General features: G+C 42.3%; 1 protein-coding gene and 1 pseudogene across 3 annotated transcripts in view; one reads left to right on the plus strand and one right to left on the minus strand.

Moving 5' to 3' along the window:
* Positions 1-8,581: 8,581 nt before the first annotated feature.
* PRPS1 (phosphoribosyl pyrophosphate synthetase 1) overlaps positions 8,582-26,678 on the minus strand; it is a 33,053-nt gene continuing 14,956 nt past the window's right edge. The window contains exons 3-7 of one of the 3 annotated variants that reach the window (XM_006871046.1): positions 25,947-26,045; positions 23,980-24,104; positions 14,955-15,128; positions 9,966-10,125; positions 8,582-9,058 (exon numbers count right to left, since the gene is read on the minus strand). In XM_006871046.1, the coding sequence (XP_006871108.1) occupies positions 8,966-9,058; positions 9,966-10,125; positions 14,955-15,128; positions 23,980-24,104; positions 25,947-26,045 (651 nt within the window). In that variant the 3' untranslated portion in view covers positions 8,582-8,965. The remainder of the gene's footprint in view (positions 9,059-9,965; positions 10,126-14,954; positions 15,129-23,979; positions 24,105-25,946; positions 26,046-26,678) is intronic. The other 2 variants (XM_006871047.1, XM_006871048.1) reach the window with 2 other exon arrangements.
* Positions 12,935-13,800, plus strand: LOC102827444 (annotated as a pseudogene).

Raw genomic sequence — 26,678 nt, forward strand, 5'->3', positions numbered from 1 at the left:
TTTTTTTTTAACTCACCCTCATATTTGTTTCCGTATGTCTAGTATCTGTGAAAATTCATTGAGCTATAGAATCATAGGACTCCTACTGTGGCACTGTAGGATCAGCACTGGATTGTGAACCACAAAGTCAGCAGTTCAAACCCACTAGCTGCTCCTCAGAAACCTTATACACAGGGTTGGTATGAGTTGGAACCAACTGAATAGCATCCACAGATCTGTGTTGGAAGAAGTGCAGCTGGAGTGCTCCTTGAAGGCCAGGATGGCCAAACTTTGTCTCTCATACGTTGGACATATTACCAGGAGGGATCTATCGCTGGAGAAGGATATCATGATTGGTAAGGTGGAGGGTCAGAGAAAAAGAGGAAGACCCCCAGTGAGATGGATTGGCAAAATGGCAGCATCAATGGACTCAAGCGTGGCAACAACTGTGAGGTTGGCCCAGGATCGGGCAGTGTTTTGTTCTGTTGTACATAGGATCGCTATGAGTTGGTACAGACTCGATGGCACCTAACAACAACAACGTATAAAAGGAGTCCTTGTAGCACCATGGTTAAGTGCTCAGTTACTATCTGAAAAGTCTTTGGTTCAAACCCACCAGCTGCTCTGTTGGAAAAAAAGACCTGGCCATCTGCTCCCATAAAGATTGTTGTTATTGTTGGTAATATGTGTGACCCTTTAACAGGGTTTCCCAGGCTATAAATCTTTACATCTTCCTCCCACAGAGTTACTGGTAGTTTTGAACTGCTGACCTTGCAGTTCACAGCCCAATTCATAACCACTATGCTACCAGAGATCCTTGGAAACTGGAGGACCCTGCACTGATCAACAAATAAAGTCCTGCTTAAGCTTCCGGTCTCCAGAAAGCTTAAGTCTTTATTACACCAAGAAACTTTCCTCGGTAGTTTCAGGTTTCAGGAAAATCTCCATAACCCCGCCCATTGGAAACTGTACCCTGGACCACACCGCCTTAAATACTTAAGGAGCCGGCGGGTTCTTGGTCTTTGTGACTAAGTCCCCCAGGTTTGCTCTCAATAAACCTGCGTGCTGTTGAAGCCAGGTTTCTCTCCTCGTCTCTTTCTTTCTTATTTCTTACAGAAAACTTATAGGGCAGTTCTCATCTGTCATATAGGGTCACTTGCTCTAAGTCAGAATCCAGTGGAAAGCAACAGGCATATTTATGATTGGTGCACTTCCTGTTTGCTGAATGAGCCTGAATTGGGTATTGTGTTGTTAATCTGGCTTCTGAGGACACAAAAGGAAAAAGGAACTTGACGACCTGACAGGTGTTTAGACTGTGGATCATCCCAGTACTAGAGCCCTTGAATGAGAAGCTCTCAAGTCATTTTCCCTCAGGCATTCTTTCTCTCTAGCTTCTGCTTGGCTCCCCCTAGTGGTGACTAGACAGCAGTGACCGACCCTGTGTGCCTGGTAGTGGCTGCCAGATAGGAATGCGAGGGGAGTGTCCTCTGTCAGAGACAGCTCAGCAGCCACAGCCGTGGGAACGAAGGGGCTTCAACTGCTAGCTCAGCCCTCCCCTCATTGTGCTCCTCCCTGCCTCACTGAGGTCTCACCCCAAGAACTTTGAGGGGGATAATTAAAATTGGGTTGTGTGGTTCTGGTCTAACTCAGAGTACTGCCCAGGCATTCTGAATTGGCCAGACACGGCTGTGCTGTTTTGTTTGAGAGTCAAATCCTGAATCAGACATACAAGATGTGAACTCAGGGCAACTATATGGGTAGAGCAACAAGACAAAAGGGGAGCTGCTGTCAAATGATTTCGTATGCCAAACTTATCAAGGCTTCTGATACGTTTGCTTCAAAAGAGCTCCCCCGCCCATCCCTCTATTTTGAAGCAAACGTAGTTGAGCTACTGGAGAAATACATTGGGGAAAATAATTCCATACAGGTTACAGATGGAGAGAAGGGTCAGATTCTGTTAGCCAGGGAAGACTCTCAGGTCTCTTGCAGGGATCTGGGGTGGGGGTGAGGGGCAGTAGGCCATCACAGAGGCATATACTACAGCCTATCCGAAAAGAAGCGAGTAAAGTTTTGCTAAAGGTAATACAGAAACGGCTACAATCATACATTGACAGAGAACTTCCAGAGGTTCAAGCTGGATTCAGAAGAGGCCGTAGAATGAGAGATATCATTGCTGATGTCTGATGGATCTTGGCTGAAAGCAGAGAAGATCAGAAAGATATTTACCTATGCTTTATTGACTATGCAAAGGCTTTCGATTGTGTGGAGCATGACAAGCTATGGACAACATTGAGAAGTATGAGTATTCCAGAACATTTAATTGTACTTCTGAGAAATCTGTACCTGGACCAAGAAGCAGTTGTTCGAACAGAGCATGGAAACACTGAATGTTTTAAAATTGGGAAAGGTGTGTGACAAGGTTGTGTTCTTTCACCATACTTATTCAACCTGTATGCTGAGCAAATAATACGAGAAACTGGGTTCTATGAAGAAAAACGTGTCATCAGGATTGGAGGAAGACTTATTAACAACCTGAGATATGCAGATGATACAACCTTGCTTGCTGAAATTGAAGAGGACTTAAAACATTTACTGATGAAGATCAAAGATCACAGCCTTCGGTATGGATTACATCTCAATGTTAGGAAAACAAAAATCCTCACTACTGGACCAATAAACAACATTCTTATCAATGGAGAAAAGACTAAAGTTGTCAAGGACTTCATTCTTCTTGGGTCAACTATCAACACTCGCGGAAGCAGCGGTCAAGAGATCAGACGACGTATTGCACTGGGCAAATCTGCTGCACAGGAACTTTTTAAAGTGTTGAAGAGCAAAGATGTCAGCTTGAGGACTAAGGTGGGCCTGACCCAATCCATGGTATTTTCAATAACCTCATATGGATGCGAAAGCTGGACAGTGAATAAGGAAGATCATAGAAGAGTTGATGCTTTTGAATTGTGGTGTTGGAGGAGAATACTAAAAGTGCCATGAACTGCCAAAAGAACCAATAGATCTGTTTTGGAAGAAGTGCAGCCAGAGTGCTCCTTGGAGGCCAAGATGGCTAAACTTCGTCTCTCATACTTTGGACATGTTGTCGGGAGGGAACAGTCGCTGGAGAATGTCATGCTGGGTAAGATGGAGGGTCAGAGAAAAAGAGGAAGACCCCCAAGGAGATGGATTGGCCAAATGGCAGCATCGATGGACTCAAGTGTGGCAACAGTAGTGAAGTAGGCCCAGGATCGGACATTGTTTCGTTCTGTTGTGCATGGGGTTGCTATGAGTCGGTGCCTACCCGGTGGCACCTAACAACAACAACAACATCCGAAAAGAGAACTCCTGGTGTGGTGCTGTAGAATCAGCACTAATCTGCAAACCACAAGATTGGCAGTTCAAACCCACCAGCTGCTCCTCAGAAACCCTTTACAGGGTCACTATGAGTTGGAACCAACTCAACGGCACTTGACAACAACAGCAATCCAAAATGAGAAGTTGTTCAGGAGGAGCACACCAACAAGGACTCTGCGGGAGCAAAGGAGCTGACTGGGTTTCTGAGTCTTTGATGCTGAGAATGTTACCAAGGTCTGGGAGGAGGGAGAGAGCTACCCATCCCCGTTGACTCTTCTCATTAATTCAGCAAGTGTACAAGAAAGGAAAGATCCTTAACAACCTGTGTGCTTTGTCAGTCTGTCAGCATTGTACGTGAAGATAGGCTGTGCCACAAACCTCTGGCCCACCATAAGGCATATGTTGTTGTTAAGTGCCGTCGAGTTGGTTCTGACCTATAGCGACCCTGTATAGGGTTTCCGAGGAGCGGCTGGTAAGTTTGAACCATCAACCTTGCGGTCCAGTGTATTATTCCACAGCGCCACACACTTATTTTTCCGCAAATTACCCATGTCCATTCTTAAGTCTCTGGGCAGGCATGTCTTGGTTCAAGTCAGATGCTGTGTTGACGTCACTGCTGCCTCCATTTATCACCACACTGCACTGGACGACTGCATGCACAGAACTCTAGAGTTCTGCTTTGCAACTGGACCTCCCTGGCCTCTGGTTCTCTCGCTCTGATCCTGGGCTCTTGTAAAGCCTCTAAGACCAGCTTCCGCCATGCTACCTGGGCCTACAGGGCTCTATTGCCACCAAGCTACCTGGCCCTTGCTGCCTAGGTGTGAGGAATGGTGTGCAACTCAGACCTCTCTTGCAAGCATTAGCTCTTTGAATCCACTGGCTGGTTAGCCTGAAAGCACTCAGCTCTTGATACGTGGGCCAGCAAGCTCACCTCTGCTGCTTCTTGCTATCTTCAGTGTTACAGCTCTTTCTTCTAGATCTTAGAGGTTTCCAGTACAGGAATCTTGGGTCTTTGGTCCAAGGGACATGCTGTGCTCCAGACTCTTCTTGATAGTAAAGTACCCCCTGAACCGCTCCGACGTTGGTTCTTATATAAGCAAACACTTGTCTTTAACAAACCATGCCTCTCCCACCAAGACCACAAACTGGCTAATTCCTTACAAGATTGTGGCCCTGCCAATCACTCTGGGGGAGGTACAGGACCACAGCTAAAAAGGCTATATAAAGCTAATGTATTGCACTGCACAACCCAAGTATCCATCAACAGATGACTGGAAAAGCATGTGGTCCCTATATCCAATGGATATTACTTAGTTATAAAGAGAAATGAAGTGCTGATATATGCTAAAGCATGGATGAACCTTGAAAATATTATGCTGACTGAATTAAGTCAGACACAAAAGAACAAATACTGTATCCCACTCATATGCAATATTTATACTAAGCAAATGCATAGAGACTGAAGTTTATTTGTGGTTACCATGGGTGGGGAGAAGTGGGAAAGAGGGACTCATTGCTTAGGACTCACTGAGATTCTGTTAAGAGTGAGGAAAACCTTTTGGAAACCAAAAGTGATGATTGCACAAGAGAGTAAATGCAATACGTAATATCCGTTTGGGCAACATCTGACAACCTGTGGTCCCATGAGCTTATAATAGAGTTTAAACATGCCTACTGAGCAAAGAACAGTGCATAGCAGATATACTTTGCTAGTTAGGAGGTTATCCAATCTGTCTCTTACTAGCTCTCCAGGTCCCACATCTGCTCTGGGACTGTGCTCACCTGTGGCTGCCTAGCCCACCATCCTCACCTCAGGCAGGGACTGCGCAGATGTCCCTGGAGCTGCTGAATGGGCTCTTCCCTGTGACCACTGCCTCCACTCAGTCCTGAGCTCTGTGAGTGAAGCCCAGGCCCATGGTTCTGATAGAGCGGTAGTCATGTGAGGAAGAACAGGAAGGATGAGCAGGGCTGGAAGAGTTTAAAGCCCACTAAGGGGGCAGAGAAAGCTGGCAGGGAGGAAGGAAGGGAAGTAGACTGGTGGGTGGTGGGTGAGGGCTGGATGTAACTCTTGGATACTGGGTTGAGAACACACAGGACTGGCAACAGTGGAGTCCAAAGTTTTTGCATAGTCCCTCAGCACAGCAGTGGTGGGACATGTTGTGGGTCCAACTGGTGACCATCCTGTGTGCCTCCCTCCTGTTTATAATATGGTGTTTGCCCAACATCCAAATTACATAATGTCCTGTTTCACAGAATGTATCATGGATGCTAAGCAATGCATACCTGTAATGTCATTGAATTGTACACTAAAATTTGCTTGAAATGGCATATTTTGTTTATATATATATGTATATTGTTGTTAAGTGCTGTCAAGTCGGTTCTGACTCATAGCAATCCTGTATAGTTTCCACATGGAGTCCTAGTGTTGCATCATAGGATAAGCACTCCACCTCAAGGTTGGTTTGAATGACAAGGTCGGTGGTTCAAACTCACCAGTCCATATAACCTATTCCTGGCGCTGTAGGATAAACACTAGACTGCAAGGGCAGTTTGAACCACCAGCTGATCCTCGAAAACCCTATACAGAAGTCACTGTAAGTAGGAACCGACTCGACAACACTTAAGAACATATTGTGACTCACAGTCTAGTGCTGATCCTACAGCACCACGCCATCTCTCTCTCCATATATGTGTGTCTGTGTGTGTATAATCCTGATGTGGCACTGTGGGTTAATGGACTGCAAAGTTATTTGAACTGCAAAGTTGGTGGCTCAAGCTCACCAGCTACTCCTATGTGTGTGAATATATATATGTATATGTATATATATGTTGTTGTTGTTGTTGTTAAGTGCCATCGGGTCGGTTTCGACCCATAGCGACCCTGAATAGGGTTTCCGAGGCTGTACATCTTTACGGGAGCAGATCGCCTCATCTTTCTCCCACGGAGCAGCTGGTAGTTTCGAACTGCTGACCTTCCGGTTCGCAGCCCGATTCGTAACCACTACGCTACCAGAGCTCCTTATGTATATATATGTATATGTGTGTGAGATACTACTATGGAGGCAGGTCTATAGTTTTCTGGTTTTGTTTTTTTCTTTCTTTGAATTTCTGGCTTTTTATGATTCCAATACTCTTAGGTTGTTATGGGCTATACGCTATTAACCAACAAGTTCATTTTTCAGCAAGAACCATTTCTAGTCCAAGTCTGGTAAGGAGACTTGGGCTAGAAGACCCGGTTTGAGATTAAACAAGCCTTTTCTAGCTGTAGCTTTGAGAACTGACAAGCTTGGCCTTTATCTGGTTCTAAGGGTGAGAGCCACCACCTCTCAGTTTGTCCTGCTTTGATGGCTTGTGTACTTGCTATGATGCTGGAGATTATGCTACTGATATCTCAAATACCGGCAAGGTCACCCAAATGGACTATTCAGTTAGGAGTCCAATGCTTAACCTTTATTTGGTGGTGCACAAAGACACAAAAACTGTTGGAATGCACTACAACTCTTCAATTTTGCATATTGACCTTTCCAAGGATTAAGGAGCTCTGGTGGCACAGCGGTTAAGTGCTTAGCTGCGAATCCAAAGGTTGGCAGTTTGAACCTACTTGCTTTTCTAGTAGGAGAAAGCTATGGCAGTCTGCTTCTGTAGAGATTACAGTCTGGAAAACTCTATGAGGCTGTTCTACGGTCCTATGGGGCCTCTGAATCAGAATTGACTTGAAGGCAGTGTTTTATTGTTTGGTGGTAGTGGCAAGGGACTAGAGGTTAGAAGGGTTGGAATTAAATGCCAATTAACAAATGTCAATGACTAACAAATGAAGGGGAATTCTCACATTTGACAATTGGTTCCATATGAGTCAATTCTAGAAACTGCTGTTGTTAAATGCCATCAAGTAGGTTTTGATTCATTGGGACCCTACACACAACAGAACTAAACATTGCCCAATCTTGTGCCATCCTCACAATAGTTGTTTTAGCTCATTGTTGCTGCCACTGTGTCAATCCATCTCCTTAGGGCCCTTTCTCTTTTTCTCTGACCCTCCACTTTTCAAACAATGATGCCCTTCTCCAGGGACTGGTCCCTCCTGATACTATGTCCAAAGAACGAGAGGCAAAGTCTCACCATCCTCACTTCTAAAGAGCATTCTGGCTCTATTTCTTCCAACACACTCTTGCTTTTCTGGCAGTCCCAACACCATAATTCAAATGCATCAATTCTTCCTACTGTCTTCCTGATTCCGTGCCCAACTTTCACAAGCATTTACTGTTTGCTGTTTAGTGCCATCGAGTCCGTTCTAACTCACAGCGACCTTGAATAGGGTTTCCAAGAAGTGGCTGGTGGGTGTGAACCACCGACCTTGAGGTTAGCAGTCCAATGCTTATCTTACAACTTCACACCAGGAGGCAATTTAGTCCTCAAAGCGACATCTTTACTCTTGAACACTTAACTGCTGCCAATTTCTTTCTTCTTTCAAATGCAGCTTATAGGTTGGAAACAAATTATTGGGCAGCAAGACATCAAATCGAAACCTTCAGCAAAGAAATCAGTATAGATACAATACAGACCCACAGTCACATTCATACAAACACTTTATTAGTTTCCTTGACAGGAGACAGTGACATCAATATTTTTAACAGAAATTTCATGTCATTTGAGAGGTTAATCGGATCCATGGAAAGATGATGAAAAGATTTAAATTATCAAATGGCGCCACGAAATCATCTCAAATCAAGATGGCAGCAGCCAAGGAAGATTAAGTTACAGCAAAGTCATGTACTGTGCTACACATTACACAGCAGGGAGCAAGCTGGCTTTCTATAAGACTATGGGACATAATCATTTGCACCCAAGAGGATTATTTGGCCAGGAAAAGGTCAAGATGGTGGAAGGCAAAGTCAAATCGAAATGGGAAAGACACAAAGGCTAATTCAAGATACACAGTTTTGAACAGATGGTGAAGGATCCAGTTTTCTCTCCCAAGAAGCCTGGCAGATACCGTGCTGCCTTCCCTCATGACCTGTGGACGCCCCCCACCCCACCGCCCCATACCCCCCACCACACCCCGCCTCCCCGCCAATGGCTGCTCAAGTTGAAAGCTGCTGGCTCCAGCCTTATTGGGATGGGGGAGGCGGAGGTGGACAGCAACCAGGAGAACTAAGTTGGGAGTTGCCTAGGGCTCTTGCAGCAATTTGCCATAGACATAAGTAAACTTGTGACACATGGGTGTGTGACATACCACAAGGGGAATATGTACTGAGTTGACTTGGTTGCTAGTTGTTCTGAACAACACCCAAAACCCCTGAAGTATTCACATGCAAAGCAATCTAAGCTTCCCCAGTCACCTTCAAACAGCTCCACATGACACCCTCCAAGCTGGAACACTTGTAGTAGCTGAGCTAGAGTTAAAGCTGCAAGGCTCCCCAAATCAACAAGGAAGCCAGAATGAGACAATGCAGGTTGGAGATGCCAGCAATTTTAAGCTGTCTCTCCCCAAATTAGGATAAACTGTAAAATACCGGGTGTGGGATGCGGAAAGCTACACTGGAGCAAGCTGGGTCTTCTGCAGAAGTTTTTGTCAAATACCAAGGGAAAAACAAAGGGCGGGGTGATGTTTCTTTTTCCAAAGCCTCTGAAGTGATTGTTACAAAGGGACATGGCTGAAAAGGTAGGAAACCGATTCCCCGTTGTGTGTTCTCCTGATGGCTTCTGCAAGGATCATGGAAATGTCAATCACCTGAAAGGCAGAGAAGCGGCAGCTTAGCATTACACAAGAGATAGCTGGCAACTTTGCAGACACTGCTGAGCGGCCCAATGAGTGCCCTTCCTCACAAAACATGTGCTGCCTCCCTTCCTGAGCTGCATTCAGCAACTCTTCCTAACATTTTAAAGATAACTCCTTAGGGAAGAATCAAAAGGCAAAGTCGGGGGAGGTGGAGGATTAAAATATACAAAGAATGAATAAAGAAAAAGGAATACCTAGACAGAAAAGCAAAACTTTAGAATGACAACCACCCTCCAATTCTAAATAGTAATTTCAGACAGCTAATGGATCAACTGCACACATTATTAAATAATGTTTCATGAAACAGTACTCAAACTTTAGTGTCTATTTAGTGTCTAACATTTACTCTGGGAATAACAGTTGACCAAGAAGAATGCAGGTTTAAACTATGTGGGCCCACTTATAACGTGATTTTTTTTCCCTCTTGCCAGTATGGTGATCTCAAGTCTTGTGACTTATCAGCTTAAAACATCCAATGGTGCAAATCATCTTCGCGTGAGCAGTTTGTCACTCCAGTTACTCACTAGAGTTACAAGTGGATACTCACATGGCTCGAGTTCACTGCAATAGTAACAGGGAAACAAACAAACCATGTCTAACAGGGCCTGCACAGTTCAAACCTGTGTGGTTCAAGTACTTCAAACTGTACTTCAAAATGCTGGCTCCTAGATCTTTGGTTTTGTATGTTTGGGACAAGACAGAGGAGTCAGCATTTTAACAAGCACTTAAAATAATTAGCACGAGTGACTTCCAACCCATGCTTTGGGATAACTCATGGCAGACATCTACTACTAAGCATTTATGCAACCAGTTCTTTAAAAGTTTGTGAAGTCGTATTTTACTAGAATCGCATTCTTACCTGTATTTTGGAGCAATGCTTCATCTTATCCTCTTGAGGTATGGTATTGGTGACCACTACTGCTTCAAAGCATGCATTGTTGATGCGAGAGATGGCTGGGCCAGAAAAAATTCCGTGCGTCAAGATAGCATAAACTCTGGTGGCTCCAGCTGAGAGAAGTCTAGAAGAAAACACAGAGTTGAACTGGATTAATCTTACTTGTCACTGTAGATTCAGACTTAAGGAGAAGGAGAAAGAATAGGTTTAGTTTCACGGAAAAAGAACTATGGAAGAGACTGCTGTGCTCAACAAATCCCTCGAGTCGTCTTCCTGAGCACATAGCTGGGCTACATTTCTCATTTCCCTAGCATAGTCAGGCGGAGCCATGTGACTAATTCAGTCTACTGAAATATGGACAGAATGTATACTACTTCCTGGCCAGGCTCAGAAACCTCATCTATGGCTGATCCTCTATGCTCTTTTTTCTTTCTGGTTAGCCAAAATGAAAATGGAATGGAATAGAAGAGAAAGAATACTATTTTATTTTATTCTATTCTCTCTCTATATAGGTATAAATAGAATAGAATAGAAATGAAATATATGAAAAATAAAAATGAAAATAAAAGCCACAAGATTGAAAGTATCTGGATCCCTGGGTTGCTAAACTACTATTTAGAGAAAATGAGTCCAACTTGCGTTGGAAATATGGAATGAGTAAGAATGAAACTATATAATGTTAAGCCACTGACTTTCAGGGAATTAACCAGTTACAGCAATTAGCATTACATTAACTAATAAGAGGACAAAATGAGTTTTATAAATGCATACTCCAGGATCCAAACCAGAGCCATTCGGCACACAAATATGTTTTTTATGGACTCCTGGTGTGGTACTGTAGGATCAGCACTGGACTTGGAACCACAAGGTCGGCAGTTCCTCGGAAATGCTACACAGAGTCACTATGAGTCAGAACCAACTCAACAGCACTTAACAACACCACAATGTGCCAGTCAAAGGAGCCCTGTGGTGAAACAGGTAAAGCCCCTCTGTGAAGAAAGACTGGGTTGCCTGCTTCTCTATTTACAGTCTCAGAAACCCTAAGGCTCCATAGGGTTTCCAAGGCTACAAATCTTTATGGAAGCAGACTACTGTATCTTTCTTCCTACAGAACAGTTAGTAGGTTTAAATTACTGACCTTTCAATAAGCAGTCGAATGCCTTGAGCCCATGCAATGCCATGGCTCAGTATAAAAAAGTAAAAAGTCACAGAAAAAGATACAAAGGAAAAACAGTCGTATGGAGATGGAGGTTGAGACTAGAGGGATGCTACCACAAGCCAAGGAATGTCTGTGGCTAACAGAAGCTGGAAAAGACAAGGAAGCACCTTTCCCTCCAGCCTTCAGAGATACCATGGGGCTGCTGACATCCAGAACTGTGAGGAGACATTTTTTAAAGCTACCTACTTTCGAGTTTCTGGCAACTTGCTGTCAATGAGCTGCTGCAACAGTTTTATCTTTAGCAAAATTTTACTTGGCTGTGATGTTAATGATATTATTCGATAATCTCAGCATTCTGTTGGGTTACCTTTGTTTGGAATGGGTACAAATATGGATCTTTTCCAGTTGATTGGCCAGGTAGTTCTCCTTCAAATTTCTTGTAACAGACAAATGAGTGCTTCCAACGTTACATTTGTTGAAATATTTCTGTTGGTATTGTATCAACTCCTGGAACCTTGTTTTTCACTAATACCTTCAGTGAAGCTCAGACTTGTTTCTTCTACCTCTTGAAATGGTTGATTGTTCAGCAATTATTTTAGATATTCCTTCCATCTTCTTTGACATTTCTTGCATCATTCAATATTTTATCCATGTTATTGTTGCTGTTAAGTGCCATCGAGTTGCTTTCAACTCATAGAGACCCTGTATAGGGTTTCCAAGGAACAGCTGATGGGTTTGAACTGCCGACTTTGTGGTTCACAGTCCAGTGCTAATCCTACAGCACCACATAGAATCCGTCAGTATTGCCACTTGAGGCTTCATGTTTTTTTCTTAAGCTCTTACAATTTGAGATATATTGGGTATGTTGTTCCTTTTTGGATTTCTTACTCTAGGTCATTGCACACTTCATTATAATACTTGACTTTGAAATTTTCTGTTCAGTTCTCTTACTTCCATTTCTTCCATTTACTTTAGGTGCCCTAGGTTTACAAGCAAGTTTCAGAGTGTTTTCTGATATCCACTTTGGTCTTTTCTTTCTTGTCTTTTTAATTTCTTTATGCACGTTCCTGATGGCATTCCACAACTCATCTGATCTTTGGTCATTAGTGTTCAATGTGTCAAATCTGTTCTGGAAGTGGTCTCTAAGTTCAGATGGGATATATACTCAAGATCATATATTGGCTCTCATAGACTTGTTTTACTTTTCTTCAGCTTCAGCCTGAACTCTCATATCAACAATTTGATGGTCTGTTCCCACAGTCAGTCCCTGGCCTTGTTTTAGCTGACTTACATCTGACAGCATGTTTGAGGACACATGGGGGCACAATGCAATCCATAACATCATCCCGTCTGTGGTTCTGTTGTTTATGACAGGCCTAGGAAACTAATAGAGGAGGCAATGTGAAATATACAGGGAGGAAAGACTGAAATCCAAGAACAGTGAGGAGGCAACTTACAATAATAGTGCAGTCAAGATATTAGAAAGAATTTGAAGTAAGATATGGCTACAATGGAGAGTTAAAAGGTAAGACTAAGGTCATCAGTTTAAGTAAAATAGAAATGCAAAGATATATTTGTCTTCTCAAACCTAAGAACTTTAACTCGCTAAAAAAAGTAGAGAGAACCTGTGCGGAGGCGTCGTGGGGCGTTTCGTGCCTCAGCGGCTCTGAAAGCAGTACGTTCAGCCAGGCTGCCAGGGAGCCTCAGTAAAGAAGGCCCAAGAGGTTGACAGTTTCGATCGAAGCGCATCGAGCGGCGACTGCAGCCAGGAGTCATGAGCGATAGCGGCGAGCAGAATTACGGCGAGCGGGAATCCCTTTCTGCTTCCAGAAGTGGAAGTGCTCATGGATCTGGGAAATCTGCAAGGCATACCCCTGCAAGGTCTCGCTCCAAGGAAGATTCCAGGCGTTCCAGATCAAAGTCCAGGTCCAGATCTGAATCTAGGTCTAGATCCAGAAGAAGTTCTCGAAGACATTACACAAGATCACGTTTTCGGTCACGCTCCCATAGACGATCCCGTAGCAGGTTTTATAGTCGAGATTATCGCAGACGGCATACCCACAGTCATTCTCCGATGTCTACTCGCAGGCGTCATGTTGGGAATCGGGCAAATCGTGATCCCAACTGTTGTCTTGGAGTGTTTGGGTTGAGCTTATACACCACAGAGCGAGATTTAAGAGAAGTGTTCTCCAAGTATGGCCCCATTGCTGATGTGTCATTGTATATGACCAGCAGTCTAGACGTTCAAGAGGATTTGCCTTTGTATATTTTGAAAATGTAGATGATGCTAAGGAAGCTAAAGAGCATGCCAATGGAATGGAGCTTGATGGTCGGAGGATCAGAGTCGATTTCTCCATAACAAAAAGACCACATACTCCAACACCTGGAATTTATATGGGAAGACCTACCTATGGCAGCTCACGCCGTCGTGATTACTATGACAGAGGATATGATCGTGGCTATGATGATCGGGATTACTACAGCAGATCATACAGAGGAGGAGGTGGAGGAGGAGGAGGATGGAGAGCTGCTCAAGATAGAGATCAGATTTACAGAAGGCGGTTACCTTCTCCTTACTATAGTCGTGGAGGATACAGATACCGTTCCAGATCTCGATCCTACTCTCCTCGTCGCTATTAAAGCATGAAGTTTGAAGACTTTCTGAAACATGCCCTAGAGTTGGGATATTGATTGTGGACAATATTTTTATTGTCTCATGTTTAAAAAAGTGAACAGTGCCTAGTGAAGTGAGGTGACTTTTACACCTTTGATGATGACTACTTTGGTGGCGTTAAAATGCTGTTTTCATTCTGCATTTGTGTAGTTTGGTGCTTTGTTCAAAGTTAAGTGTTTTCCGAAAAGTATGTTTTGCATGTATTTTTTTACAGTCTAAATTTTGACTGCCGAGAAGTTTTTATTGTACAAAACTTCATTTAAAGGTTTTTCTACTGAATCTAGGGTATTCTGAAGATCAAAGCCTGTGTGTAAAATGCTACCAAATGGCAAAAAAAGTTAACAATAAACAGTTTGATTTTTACTTTTCTTTCTAACATATCAATGCTTAGCAGAACTGTTCCAATTCAGTTGTCAGTAGTAAATTTAAAACAAAAAATACTTATTTTCTTCAAGTTCATTAAAAGTACCATATTTACATACACAACTAAGTGTTAAATTAATGCTCTGTAACTCTGTACTTCTAGTCTTAGAACTAAAGATATTTCAATACAGCAAATGCTGAATGCTTATCTAATTGTGGATTTGTCCGCCTTTGTGTAATCTGTATTATATAGCGGAGAATAAGAGAAGAATTACACAATGTAAAAAAGGCTATTTCTTCAAGTTGTTACAAGGGGATAATAGTATTTCAACTAGTTACATTGGCAAGTACATTCCACCACAAATGTACTCTTATTCTAGCTTTTAGCTATGTGAAAAAGTACTGGGTGCTTCAAAGTACAGGAAACAAGAAGGGAACACTATTATACTTGTGTCATAGGTAAGCTGAAGACTTTGCCTGTTGACTTTAAAATTCTTTTCAGGTCCTTTGCTTACCATAAGGGAAGCCCAATTTCATTCATGCCTTGAGAACTGTGTTTAAATAAACTCAAATGAAAAGAGACAAAAAAAAAAAAGTAGAGTGCTCAGTAATTTGCACACATTGCACTGAAAGGCTAGACCAATGCGAAGTCCCCTGAGCTACTTATCATCCCTTCCATCAGCTCACTTATTAGCCCTTCTGTCATAGTCCAGTTCACTATTTCCTTGCCCCAGTGGCCCCACAACTCCACACTCACTTGTCAGCTGCATGACAGATTGTGCCACACGTGTCAGCCATGTCGTCCACAAGGATGGCCACTCGATCCTTCACATCTCCCACGAGCACCATGCGGTCCACTTCATTAGCTTTCTTCCGTTCTTTATGAATCAAGGCAAAGTCCACATTCAACCGGTCTGCAATGGAGGTCACTCTGCCAAACAGGGGATGCACAGAGTCAAAACCTGTGTGGGTGCCTTCTACGACAAGAGAAATAGACTACAGAACGGACTTGTTTTCTGGGGGAGAACACGCCTGGAAACCAAAGACTGGGAGAAAGTAACTACCACTGACTGACTTCTCAAAGGCAGACATCAGACACCTGGATTTATAGAAGATTGCCATCCTATCCTGATGTTATTGTGTGCTGTCAAATCAATTCCAACTCATTGTGACCCTATCATTCAAAGCAGAACTGTCTCACAAGGTTTCCTAGGCTTTTATCTTTAAGGGAGCAGATCACCAGTGGGTTTCAAACCACTGACCTTTCTGCTAGCAGCTGAGCACTTAACCACTGCACCAACAGGGCTCCTTTTTATCCTGATCCAACAAACCAAGCCCACTGCCACTGAGGCAATTCCGACTCATAGAGACCCTGTATGTTGTTGTTAAGTGCCGTCAAGTCCATTCTGACCCATAGCAACCTGTAGAGGGCTTCCGAGGAGCAGCTGGTGAGCTTGAACTGCCAGCCTTGCAATTCAAACGGCTTGCAGTCTGGCGCAATAACCCACAGCCCCACACCAGGACTCCTGTATAGGGCTTTTCAAAGGACTTCTGGTTACGAGTAGGGCTGCTATCCTCAAGGTCAGCAGTTCAAAACTACCAGCTGTTCTGCAGGAGAAAGATGCGGCTTTCTGCTCCCATAAAGATTTACAGCCTCGGAAACCCTGTACAGAGTCGCTATGAGTCAGAATCGACTCCACCATACACCATCACTACCATAGGGTATCCCTTAGAGTGGCTGATGGGTTTGAACTGCTGATCTTGCAGTTAGCAGACCAGTGCTTATCCTATGTGCCACCAGGACTCCTTTTATATCCTGATTGTTGCTAAGTGCCGTCAAGTCAGTTCCAACTTACAGGGCTTCCAAGGAGCAGCTATTGGGTTTCAACCAGTGACCTTGCTATTAGCAATCCACTGCTTATCCTTCAGTGCCACACCTAAATACCATTACTCAAACTTAGATAAATAACTCACTCTGGGTTAGAATTTGGAATAGAAATATACCCTCATCAGTCCTAGGAAGTGGTGTAATGCAATTGCTGTTAAGTGCTGTTGAGTCAGTTCTGACCCATAGTGACCCTGTATAATAGGGTTTCTGAGGAGTGGCTGGTGAGCTTGAATCACCGACCTCACGGTTCAAACGGATTTTGCAGTCCAGTGCATTAACCCATAGCACCACACCAGGACTCCAGTGTAATGCTAAGACACCTTTATTTCATGAACTGGCATTGGAGGGCAGAGAGAGAGGACTTCATTAGCTAAAGCCAAGAATACAGAATACAAATTTACACAATAGAAGTCAATCTGCGCATGGCAGGAGAGTAGCAGTACCCAGCCTATTTATTCCAGTGCCCACATCCATATCCACACGCCCCTCAGCGATGGCAGCACCACAGCCACCAAGTGTCAGTGTGGTACCCAGACACCAAGCTGGAAATGTTCTGCTAGGAAGAAAGTCATACAGTTAACTGGGCAGACCGCTCAACTCACTGCATAGTTCAAACGATCTCCATGCCAACACAGAATTCTTATATTTTTTTCTTATTACAAGATGACACAAGCTAACGCTAGCTAGACTGCAAAAATGGGTTAGAAGACAAAGCTGTCTGGTGACAACGATCATATACCTAACCTAAACATGTATGTGCTCAATGTGACTGACACTGTGGTGGCTCCAATGGGCCATCATGTTACCCGTTCATACGTGTAGAGACATGAGCTTTGGGTTGTGTTTTGTTTGTTTGTTTTCAGTGTACTTCAGATGAAAGTTTACAGATTAAATTCCTTTCCCATTCAACAGTGTGTATATCAAGTGTTTCATGACATTGGTTGTATTCCCCACAATGTCAGAACTCTCCTCATGTCAACCCTGGGCTCTAGGCTTTCTTTAGATTTGTTGCCCCTTCCTTCCTTCTCATATTTTCTTTTAGAAAACCGTTGTCTTTTTAATCTCATATAATTGGTTGTCCTGAGGAATACATTCTTCTGGGATATTATTGTTTATGTTATGGGCCTATTGTTTGATTGAAAGGCAGTCTCTGAAAATGGCTTCAGTTCCAGGCTGGAATGATGTCTTCGGGGTACCTCCAGTTTCTATCAGGCCAGTAGATCTGGTCATTTTATTGACTTGACTCTTGGTTCTACAATTTCCTCTCAGTCTGTCCAGAACCCTCTGTTGTGATCCGGGTCAGAGCAGTCGGTAATGGTTAACTAGGCACCGTCTGCTTCTTCTGGTCTTGGGATCATGGAGGCTGTGGTTTGTATGGTCCACTGTATAAACTGTTGCCTTAAGTCTTTGGTTTTCTTCACTCTCCTTTGTTTTGAATAGGAAGAGACCAATAGCTGTTACCTTAGATGTGCACTCACAACCTTTTAAGACCCCAGATGCTACTCGCCAAAATAAGATGCAGAACATTTACTTTATGAATGTTGTGCCAATTGATGCAGATGTCCCCCAATCTATGATCCCTGGCCTTCAAGCCTAGAGATTTCACCCAAAAAGGTGCTTGGTTATATCTGAGAAGTTTTCTCTGACTATGCCTCATGTGCTCTATTGTCTATATTAATATGTTGTTGTTTAGTACCATTAAGTTGGTTCTGACTCATAGCAACCCCGTATAAGGTTTCTGAGCAAGGCCTGGTAAGTTTGAACTGCCGTGCTTGTGGTTCAAACCGACTTTGAGGTCCAGTGCTTACTCTACAGTGCCGCACCAGGACTCCATTGCATATGCAGCATCTACAATTATGTATGTAGCACCTTCCCACACCTTTTCAGCATACTTATCTACCTAAAAATCCATTCATAAATTACATTGTCCACCATTCATTCATCTGTCAGTTTATCTACTATGGTGGCCTGTATGTTGCTGTGATCCTAAAAGCTATGCCACTGGTATTTTAAAGACCAGTAGGATCACTCATAGTAGATATGTTTCAGCATAGCTTTCAGTCTTAAGACAAACTAGGAAGAAGGAGAGGTTGAGCCACTTCCGAATCGCTGTTGATAGGTACCGTCGAGTCAGTTCTGACTCATAGGAACCCTATGGAAACCACAACAAAACACTGCCCAATCATGCACCATTCTCATGATTGCTGTTACATCTGCACCATTGGTGTTGCCGCTGTCAATCCATCTCGTTGTGGGGGAGGAGGGGAGTCTTCCTCGTTTTTGCTGTTCCTCCACTTTACCAAGCATGTTATGATGTCCTTCTCCAGGGACTGGACCCTCCTGTTAACATGTCCGAACATTCTGGCTGTACATCCCCCAACACAGATGTTATGTTCTCCTGGCAGTCCATGATCTTTTCCATATTCTTCTCCAACACCATAATTCAAATACATCAAGTCTTCCATGATCTTCCTTATTCATTGTCCAACTTTCTCATGCATACGTGGTGCTTGAAAATATCATGGCTTGGGTCAGGCGCATCTTAGTCCTCGTGCAGCAGATTACTCTAATGCGATATGTCATTTGATTTCTTGACTGCTGCTCCCATGAGTGTTGATTGTGGATCTAAACAAAATGAAGGCTTTGACAACTTCAACTTTTTCTCCACTTCACATGATAAAATCCTGCTGTGGCGCTATGGGTTAACGCGCGCTAGACTACAAAGTCAATCTTGAACCTCAAGGTTGGTGGTTCAAGCTCACCAGCCACTCCTAGGAAACCCTACAGAGGGTTGCTATGGGCTGTAACCGACTCAACAGCACTTAACAAAAACAATCATTATCCAGTTGGACGGATTTGTTTTCTTTACATGAGGTGCAATCTATACTGAAGGTTGTCGGATTTTCATCAGTTAAGTCTTTTAAGTCCTCTTCGCTTTCAGCAAGCAAAGTTGTATCATCTGCATATCACAGGTTGTTAATGAATGGTTAGCCACTGAATCTTATGGATAGCAGCTGAACACTGTCAGATATAGTGCTGGAAGATGAGCCCCTCAGATTGGAATGCACTGAAAATACAGCTGGGCAAGAGCTGCCTTTGTCAAAGTAGAGTTAACTATGACATGGATGGAACAAAGCTTTTGAGACCTTCATTTGCTGATGGGGCAAAAGCTCAATATCATTAATCAAAACAAGGTCAGTGGCAGAAAATGGATTGCACCTCAATATAAAGAAAACAAAAACTCTCACAATTTGACCAATAAATAACATCATGATAAATGAAGAAAAGACTGAAGTTTTCAAAGACTTCAATTTGCTTGGATCCACAATCAGCACTCAGGGAAGGAGCAGTCAAGTAATCAAACAATTTGCATTAGGCAAATCTGCTGCACAAGACTTCTTTAAAGTATTTAAGAGCAAAGATATCGCATATGAATTATGGTGTTGGCAAAGAATGTTGAAAATACCTAAATACCTTGGACTGCCAGAATTACAAACAAATCTATTTTGGAAGAAGTACAGCCAGAATGCTCCTTAGAAGCAAGAATAGTGAGAATACCTATGAGTGAAATTTGCTAGATCATATGATATTTCTGTGTCTAGCTTTTTATGTTTTCCATAGTGGTTACACCATTTTGCATTCCCACCACCAGAATATAAGAGTTCCACTCTCCCAACAACCTCTCCAACATGTTATTTTTCTATCCTCTTTTTAAGATTAATGCCATTATTATTGAAATGAGATGGGATCTCACTGACGTGTTCATCTGCATCTCACTAATGTAGTGGTGCTGTGAGTTAATGCATCAGACTGCAAAGTCATTTGAACTTCGGGGTCGGCAGTTCAAGCTCACCAGCTGCTCCTCGGAAACTCTATAAAAGGTCCCTATGAGTCGGAACCAACTTGACAGCACTTAACAACTACAATGGCTAATGAGTCCTGGTGTGGAGCTGCAGGTTAATGCACCAGAGTGGAAAGCCATTTGAACTGCAAGGTTGGCAGTTCAAGCTCACCAGCTGCTCCTCGAAAACCCTACACAACTCAACAGAACTGAACAACAACAATGGCTAATGATCAGGAGTATTTCTTCAGGTATTTGTTAGCTACCTGAATGCCTTCTTTGAAGTGTCAATTCAAATCTTTTGCCCATATCTTAATTGGATTATTTGTTTGTCTTTTTGTTTTAAAGAGTTGAAGTTTTCTATAAATTTTAGAACTTAGACCTTTGTTGTATACATTGTAACCAAAAATTTTTTCCCAGTCTATAGGTTCTCTTTTCACTCTTCTGGAGAATTCTTTTCATGAGTGTGTTTCATTTTTAGGAGGTCCTATAAAGGAGCTCTGGTAGCGTAGTGGTTATGAATCAGGCTGCGAACCTCAAGGTTGGCAGTTCAAAACTACCAGCGGCTCTGCGGGAGAAAGATGAGGCAATCTGTTCCCGTAAAGATTTACAACCTCGGAAACCCTGTACAGGGTCCCTATGGGTTGGAATCGACTCGACAGCACTTAACAACAACAATTTATCTAGATCAAGGAGCTCTGGTAGCACAGTGATTATGAATCGGGCTGCAAGCTGCAAGGTCAGCAGTTCGAAACTACCAGCTGTCCCACAGGAGAAAGATGAGGCTTTCTGCTTCCGTAAAGATTTACAGCCTCGGAAACCCTGTACAGGGTCACTATGAGTCGGAAGCAACTCCACAGCACACAGCCACCAGCCACCACCATTTATCTAGTTCAGTTTCTGCTGCTTCTGCATTTTTAGCTAGGTTCGCTATTCTATTTACACCATATATTATGACTCTTAGCATTGTCCATATTTTTTCCCATGATCTGGTTTTATATTTGGGTCTTTGATACATTTTGAGTTAATTTCTATGTATGCTATGAGGTATGGTTTCATTTTTCTCAGACAGACACCCAGTTTTGCTAGCACCATTTATTAGACTGTCTCACCCTCATTCAATGGACTTTGGCCCTTTGTTGAAGATCAGTTGTGGATAGGTGGACGGATTTACATCTGGGTTCTCAATTCTGTTCCATTGGTCTATATGTCTGTAATTGTACCAGTACCAGGCTGTTTTAACTACCATCAGTATATAGTAGGTTCTGAGGTCAGGTAGTGTGAAGCCTCCTACTTTGTTTTTCATCAGTAATGCTTTATTTATCCAGGGCATCTTTTCTTTCCATAGAAGGTTATCCCATGGTAATTCATTTTCCCATGTCATTTAAGAATGCCATTGAAATCTGGATTGGGATTGCATTCTATCTATAGGTTGCTTTGAGTAGTAGTGACATTTTCACAATGCTAAGTCTTTCTATCCATGAGCATGGTAATTTTTTTCCATTTATGTAGGTCTCTTTTGGTTTCTTGCAATAGTGCTTTGTATAGGTCTTTTATGTCCCTGATTAGACTTATTCCTAAGTATCTTATCTTTGGGGGCTATTGCAGTTGGTATTGTTATCCTGGTTTCCTTTTTGAAATTCTCATTGTTAGTATAGAGGAATCCAACTGATTTTTGTATGCTGATCTTGTATTCTGCTACTTTGCTGGATCCTTCCATGAGTTCCAGTAGTTTTCTTGTTGAATCATTGTTACTGGCTATGGATAGGATAATATCATCTGTGAATGGGGATAGTTTTACTTCTTCCTTGCCAATCTGAATGCCTTTGATTTCCTTTTCTTGCCTTTTTGCTCTGTGTAGGACTTCCAGTACAATGTTGAATAAGAGTGGTAATAAAGGGCACCTTTGATTCATATTCTCAAGGGGATGTTGTCACTCTTTCTCCCGAGAGTGATGTTGGCTGTTGGTTTTGTATGTTGTTGCTGTTAAGTGCTGTTGAGTCAGTCCTGACTCATAATGACTCTGTATAGAGTTTCCGAGGAGCACTTGATGAGTTTGAACCGCATACCTTGCAGTTCAAACTGATCTTATGGTTGAGTGTTTATCCTGCAGCACCACACCAGGACTCTTGTTTTGTATGAGTGACTTTTATTCTACTGAGAACCTTTCTATTCATATTTTGCTGAGAGTTCTATGATCAGGAATGGTTTTGTTTTGTAAGGTAACTATGATCTAACTGCAATGACATGTTCTGCCTTCCTTGTGAATATCTGAGTTTCTGCTGGAGTGAGGTGACCATATATGAATATACAACATTTGAATAATATACTAGGCATCGTTTGTACTTTGAAGCTCTCCATTACACTGCTTGGTGATTTACTACATCTGAGCACATCACATCAAATGGTAAACAGTTCGTTGGAATATTACTATCCAAAGCATATATATCAATTAATTTCAGCATCCTGAACCTTCCAATCTCAGTGACCAACCAAACATAAAGACCTAGAACACAACCTCCCTCTAGCCTTAAGTGAAGAGCTACTGAGCACATCATAACCACACTGGGATCTCTACCTACTAAAAATCTTGCCAAGACTGAAGTGACAACCCTCACTGAAAATCCTCCATCACTATTTTAATGAAAAATAAAAATCAAGTAGAAAATTCATTTACTGAAGACAGCTTTTCTGTACCCAAACTCTGGAGGGAAAAATCTGATTATTTGAAATGTGACTATTTTCTAAGTCCTGTGGCAAGATGTTACAAATAATGCCCCCAGAGCTAAAACATGTGTGACAACTACCAATTGGGGGACAGGTTGGAGTGGTTTTTAGGTAACTAGTGATTACATGACACTCCCCCAGCTATACATCTGGCTGCTTATCAGTTCTGTCAAAGTTACTGAAATAAAGGAGTAGCAGAGAAACAGCCACTGAACATTTATTTGAACATTTAGAAAGTTCTGAATACGCTTTTCTTCATCATCTGTGTTTTGTTACTCTTTATTCTTATTTCCACAACAAGAAGAGCATGTATCATACTGGTAAATGCCACAGGGTTTCCGAGGCTGTAAATCTTTATGAGAGCAGAAAGCCTCATCTTTCTCTCGCAGGAATAGCTGGTAGTTTCGAACTGCTGACCCTGAGGTTAGCAACCCGATTCTTAACCACTATGCTACCAGAGCTCCTTGGTGAATGCATTGCTAATGAATAATTCACTAATGAAATCAAGAGCTTTTAGCCTGTACCATGTGAGTTTTACTATAAAGCATGGTAACTCAACCCTTGTCCATCAGCTTGATAAAATTTTAAGGTCTTGGCTAGAAATAAAACTGCCATGCATTATTTCTTCCTGCTATAAGCCTGAGAGTAAACGGCAGAATGTGGAATGGAAACATCCTCAATCGTCCACCAAGAAAAGTTCAAAAGTCAACCATCAGTTGAAAGATGGATGCTTACAGTTTTCTGGGATCCTCAAGGGCCAGTATTGGAACACTATCAGGAAAAAGTTTCAACAAACAACAGTGCTCATTACAGTGAGATGCTCACTGAAGAGCTGAAGCCTAAACTTTAGATTAAACACAGAGGACTGCTATCCAAGGGCATTATGATTTTGCATGACAATGCACAACCCCACACCTCTGCCCACACTGTTGGCACTCTGCAAAATCTTCCTTTTAAGGTGTTAAAGCATCCTCCCCTATTGTCCTGGTCTTGCTCCCTTGGACTTTCCACCTACCTGTTTGGTCCCCTGAAAGCAGCCCTTTGAGGATAAAGATTCATCTCTGATGAAAAAGTGAAGACAGCAATGCATTCATGGCTCACAGCTCAAACTAAAAAGTTTTTAAATAAGGGAATATGAAAGCATTTTGATAGATGGACAAGGTGTATTGAAAAGCAAGGATTATTATATCAAAAAATGATGTATTTGTCTTTTCTCAAAGGTGACTGAAATAAATTCTACAGCCAAAGTGCGGATAATTTTTGAACCGGCTGTGTACATCCATTCTGAAGTGCTTAAAAAACTATCACTTAGAAATCATTTCATACCTCTTAGCTCCACCTGCATCGGGGGAGACAATTGTGCAGTTCCTCCACTCAGAGATATTCTCCTTTATCCACTTCAGGACAGCTGGCTCGGCATACAAATTGTCCACTGGGATATCAAAAAAGCCCTGGAGAAAGAAACTGGATTCGTTTAGCTTCCTTTTTTTTCTCTTCCATTTACAAATGACACAAATGACTCTTCCATTTGCAAATGACACAAATTCGCCCAAAGAATACCTTACTGCAACATTCTAAGTCATTGGAAACATGCCCAGCGTGGCAAACTATAATACAGGTCTATCTGGCTTATGTGAGAGCCCAGCCAACATGAGCAAAGTCAGCCCTCAGTCAAGTCCTTGCTAAGAATAATAGCCAAGTTCAGCCAAAATCAGAAGAATTGCCTAGCCAACTGGCAGACTCATGAGTTAATTGCTTTATGCCATTAAATATTGGGCTGGTTCATTAAGAGTAAAAGCTAACTGGTAAATCACTTAGAGATGCTACACTATCTAAATACTACTCTTGTTGTTGTTAAGTGCCATCAAGTCGGTTCCAATTCCTAGCAACCCTGTATAGGGTTTCTGAGGAGCGGATGGTGAGCTTGAACCACTCACCTTGCGGTTCAAACTGACTTTGCAGCCCAGCGCATTAACCCACAGCACCACACCAGGACTCCTTAGTATAATAAATGGTCACAAACCTGTGCTATACTTTCCGTTGCTACAAATTAGCTCTGTTTCATAACCAATGGGTTTTTCTTTAAGAAAATGAGCATGATAATCACCTGTTCTATGTGTCTCCTCACAGGAGGACTTCCTTCAGACTCAAATGATAATTTTTAATTCTCTCTTTTTTCAAAGTATCAACTATACTTTCTACTCCACTAGAAAAGACGATCCAATAGTTGTGGCTCTAAATGAAGATCCTGAATGCTCAAGGATGTTATATGCTTTGTGACAGAAAGTTGAGAGTACCTGGTCCCGTAAAGATTTACAATCTTGGAAACCCTGTATAGTGTCGATATGAGTCAGAAAGGACTCAACGGTAGTGGGTTTTGCTATACGCTAGACATTATACAGTTAACCTTTGAACAACATGGGTATGAACTGCAGATGTCCACTTAAAAGCAGATTTAAAAAAATAACCCATATGAAGTTACCCATTCCATTATGCTTAGTGAAATACCATACGCATTGAATACCACCATGGGACCCATACAAAGCGCCACTACTGATACTGGAAGTGCTCCCAAGAAGCAGAGGAAAGCCACGACATTACGTGAAGAAGCTCAATTGTTGGCTATGTTCCATAGATGGAGGTCTGCTGCTGCAGTGGCCCACCATTTCAAGAAAAATGAATCCAGTGTAAGGATCATTGAGAAAAAGAAAAGGAAATTCATGAAGCTGTCGCTCCAGCTACTCCAGCAGACATGAACACATCACATTTTTTGTAAGACACCTTTTTATCTTGTACTGAAAATGAAATGTCTAGTTATCGGTCAACTGTAGGTTGTTAGTAGGTATGTTTTTTTGTTTTGGTAGTTAGTACATTTTGGGGGAGTCTAAAGTTACATGAGGATTTGACTGCACTGGAGGCTAACATCCCTGGCCCCCATGTTGTTCAAAGGTCAACTATACAAGGATTAAATTCCAATGTACTCCAGCTCAGGATAAATATCATCTCATCTAACACTTAAAATAATGAAACAGTGTATGTTCAGTGAAGTGAAATAACCTATCCAAGGCTACAAAGCTATGGAGTGTCAGAGCTAGTATTCAAACCTAGGTCTGAGCTCATGGCTTCCTAACTAACCAGCTCCACATAACTAAGATTATAAACTATGCTTAAAGTGAATAGTCTTTAAATGCAGGTGATGCCTATTCTATTTGGGCTGCACTTGGACAGTTTCTCTGCAGTTTTCAAACTGATCAGTTCTCCCATGTTCCCCAATACAGAGCTTCCAGTGATACCTGAATTTGAGAGGCATGTAGATCCATGGTGATGATATGATCTGCACCTGCTACAGACAGCATATTTGCAACAAGCTTGGCTGAGATTGGAGCCCGGCTCTAAATGGGGTGAAGAGAGGGGAAAAAAAAAGGGGGGGGAAGTCAAAAAGCCAGTTTGAGTAATATTTCATTCGTTCTAGAAGCATTTCTGTATTTTGTATCTACAACGTTTAACTATACTGTGCAACCAGAAGATTGACAGAAGACATGACCACTGGCTTTGAGTACATTGTAAGCTAGCAAAAGGAGTAAGCAGAACATTTCTTTTCCAATTCAGGATACATATTTCAGAAAAGCAAACACCTTAGCTTTCACCTTCTTAACTTAATGTACATACATTGCTACTTGCCACCTAGTCAAGGGTTTCCAATGCTCATTTATTTAAATGAGATGGGTTTTGGAACTTAAAATCTTTTAAGTTTCTTTTCTAAATTTGACTACCACGTTACTCACCTGGAGGTCCAACCGTCCAGCAACCCCAACACCTAACATCAAAGAAAAACACACTTGCTTCATAAAAGAACAGCAAAGTCCATGCCCTTCCCATTTTGCTCAGTCTATTGGGAGTAAAGTATCCAGCTTTCTCCCAGGCACTGTATGTAAAACTGGGATATTTATTGCACTAGATATAAAATTCAATGTGTATACCTTATCCTCTAACATACCACATAAATAATGTGCTGATGTATATGG

Source organism: Chrysochloris asiatica, unplaced genomic scaffold (genome assembly GCF_000296735.1).
Source record: "Chrysochloris asiatica unplaced genomic scaffold, ChrAsi1.0 scaffold00159, whole genome shotgun sequence".
Lineage (NCBI taxonomy): Eukaryota > Metazoa > Chordata > Mammalia > Afrosoricida > Chrysochloridae > Chrysochloris > Chrysochloris asiatica.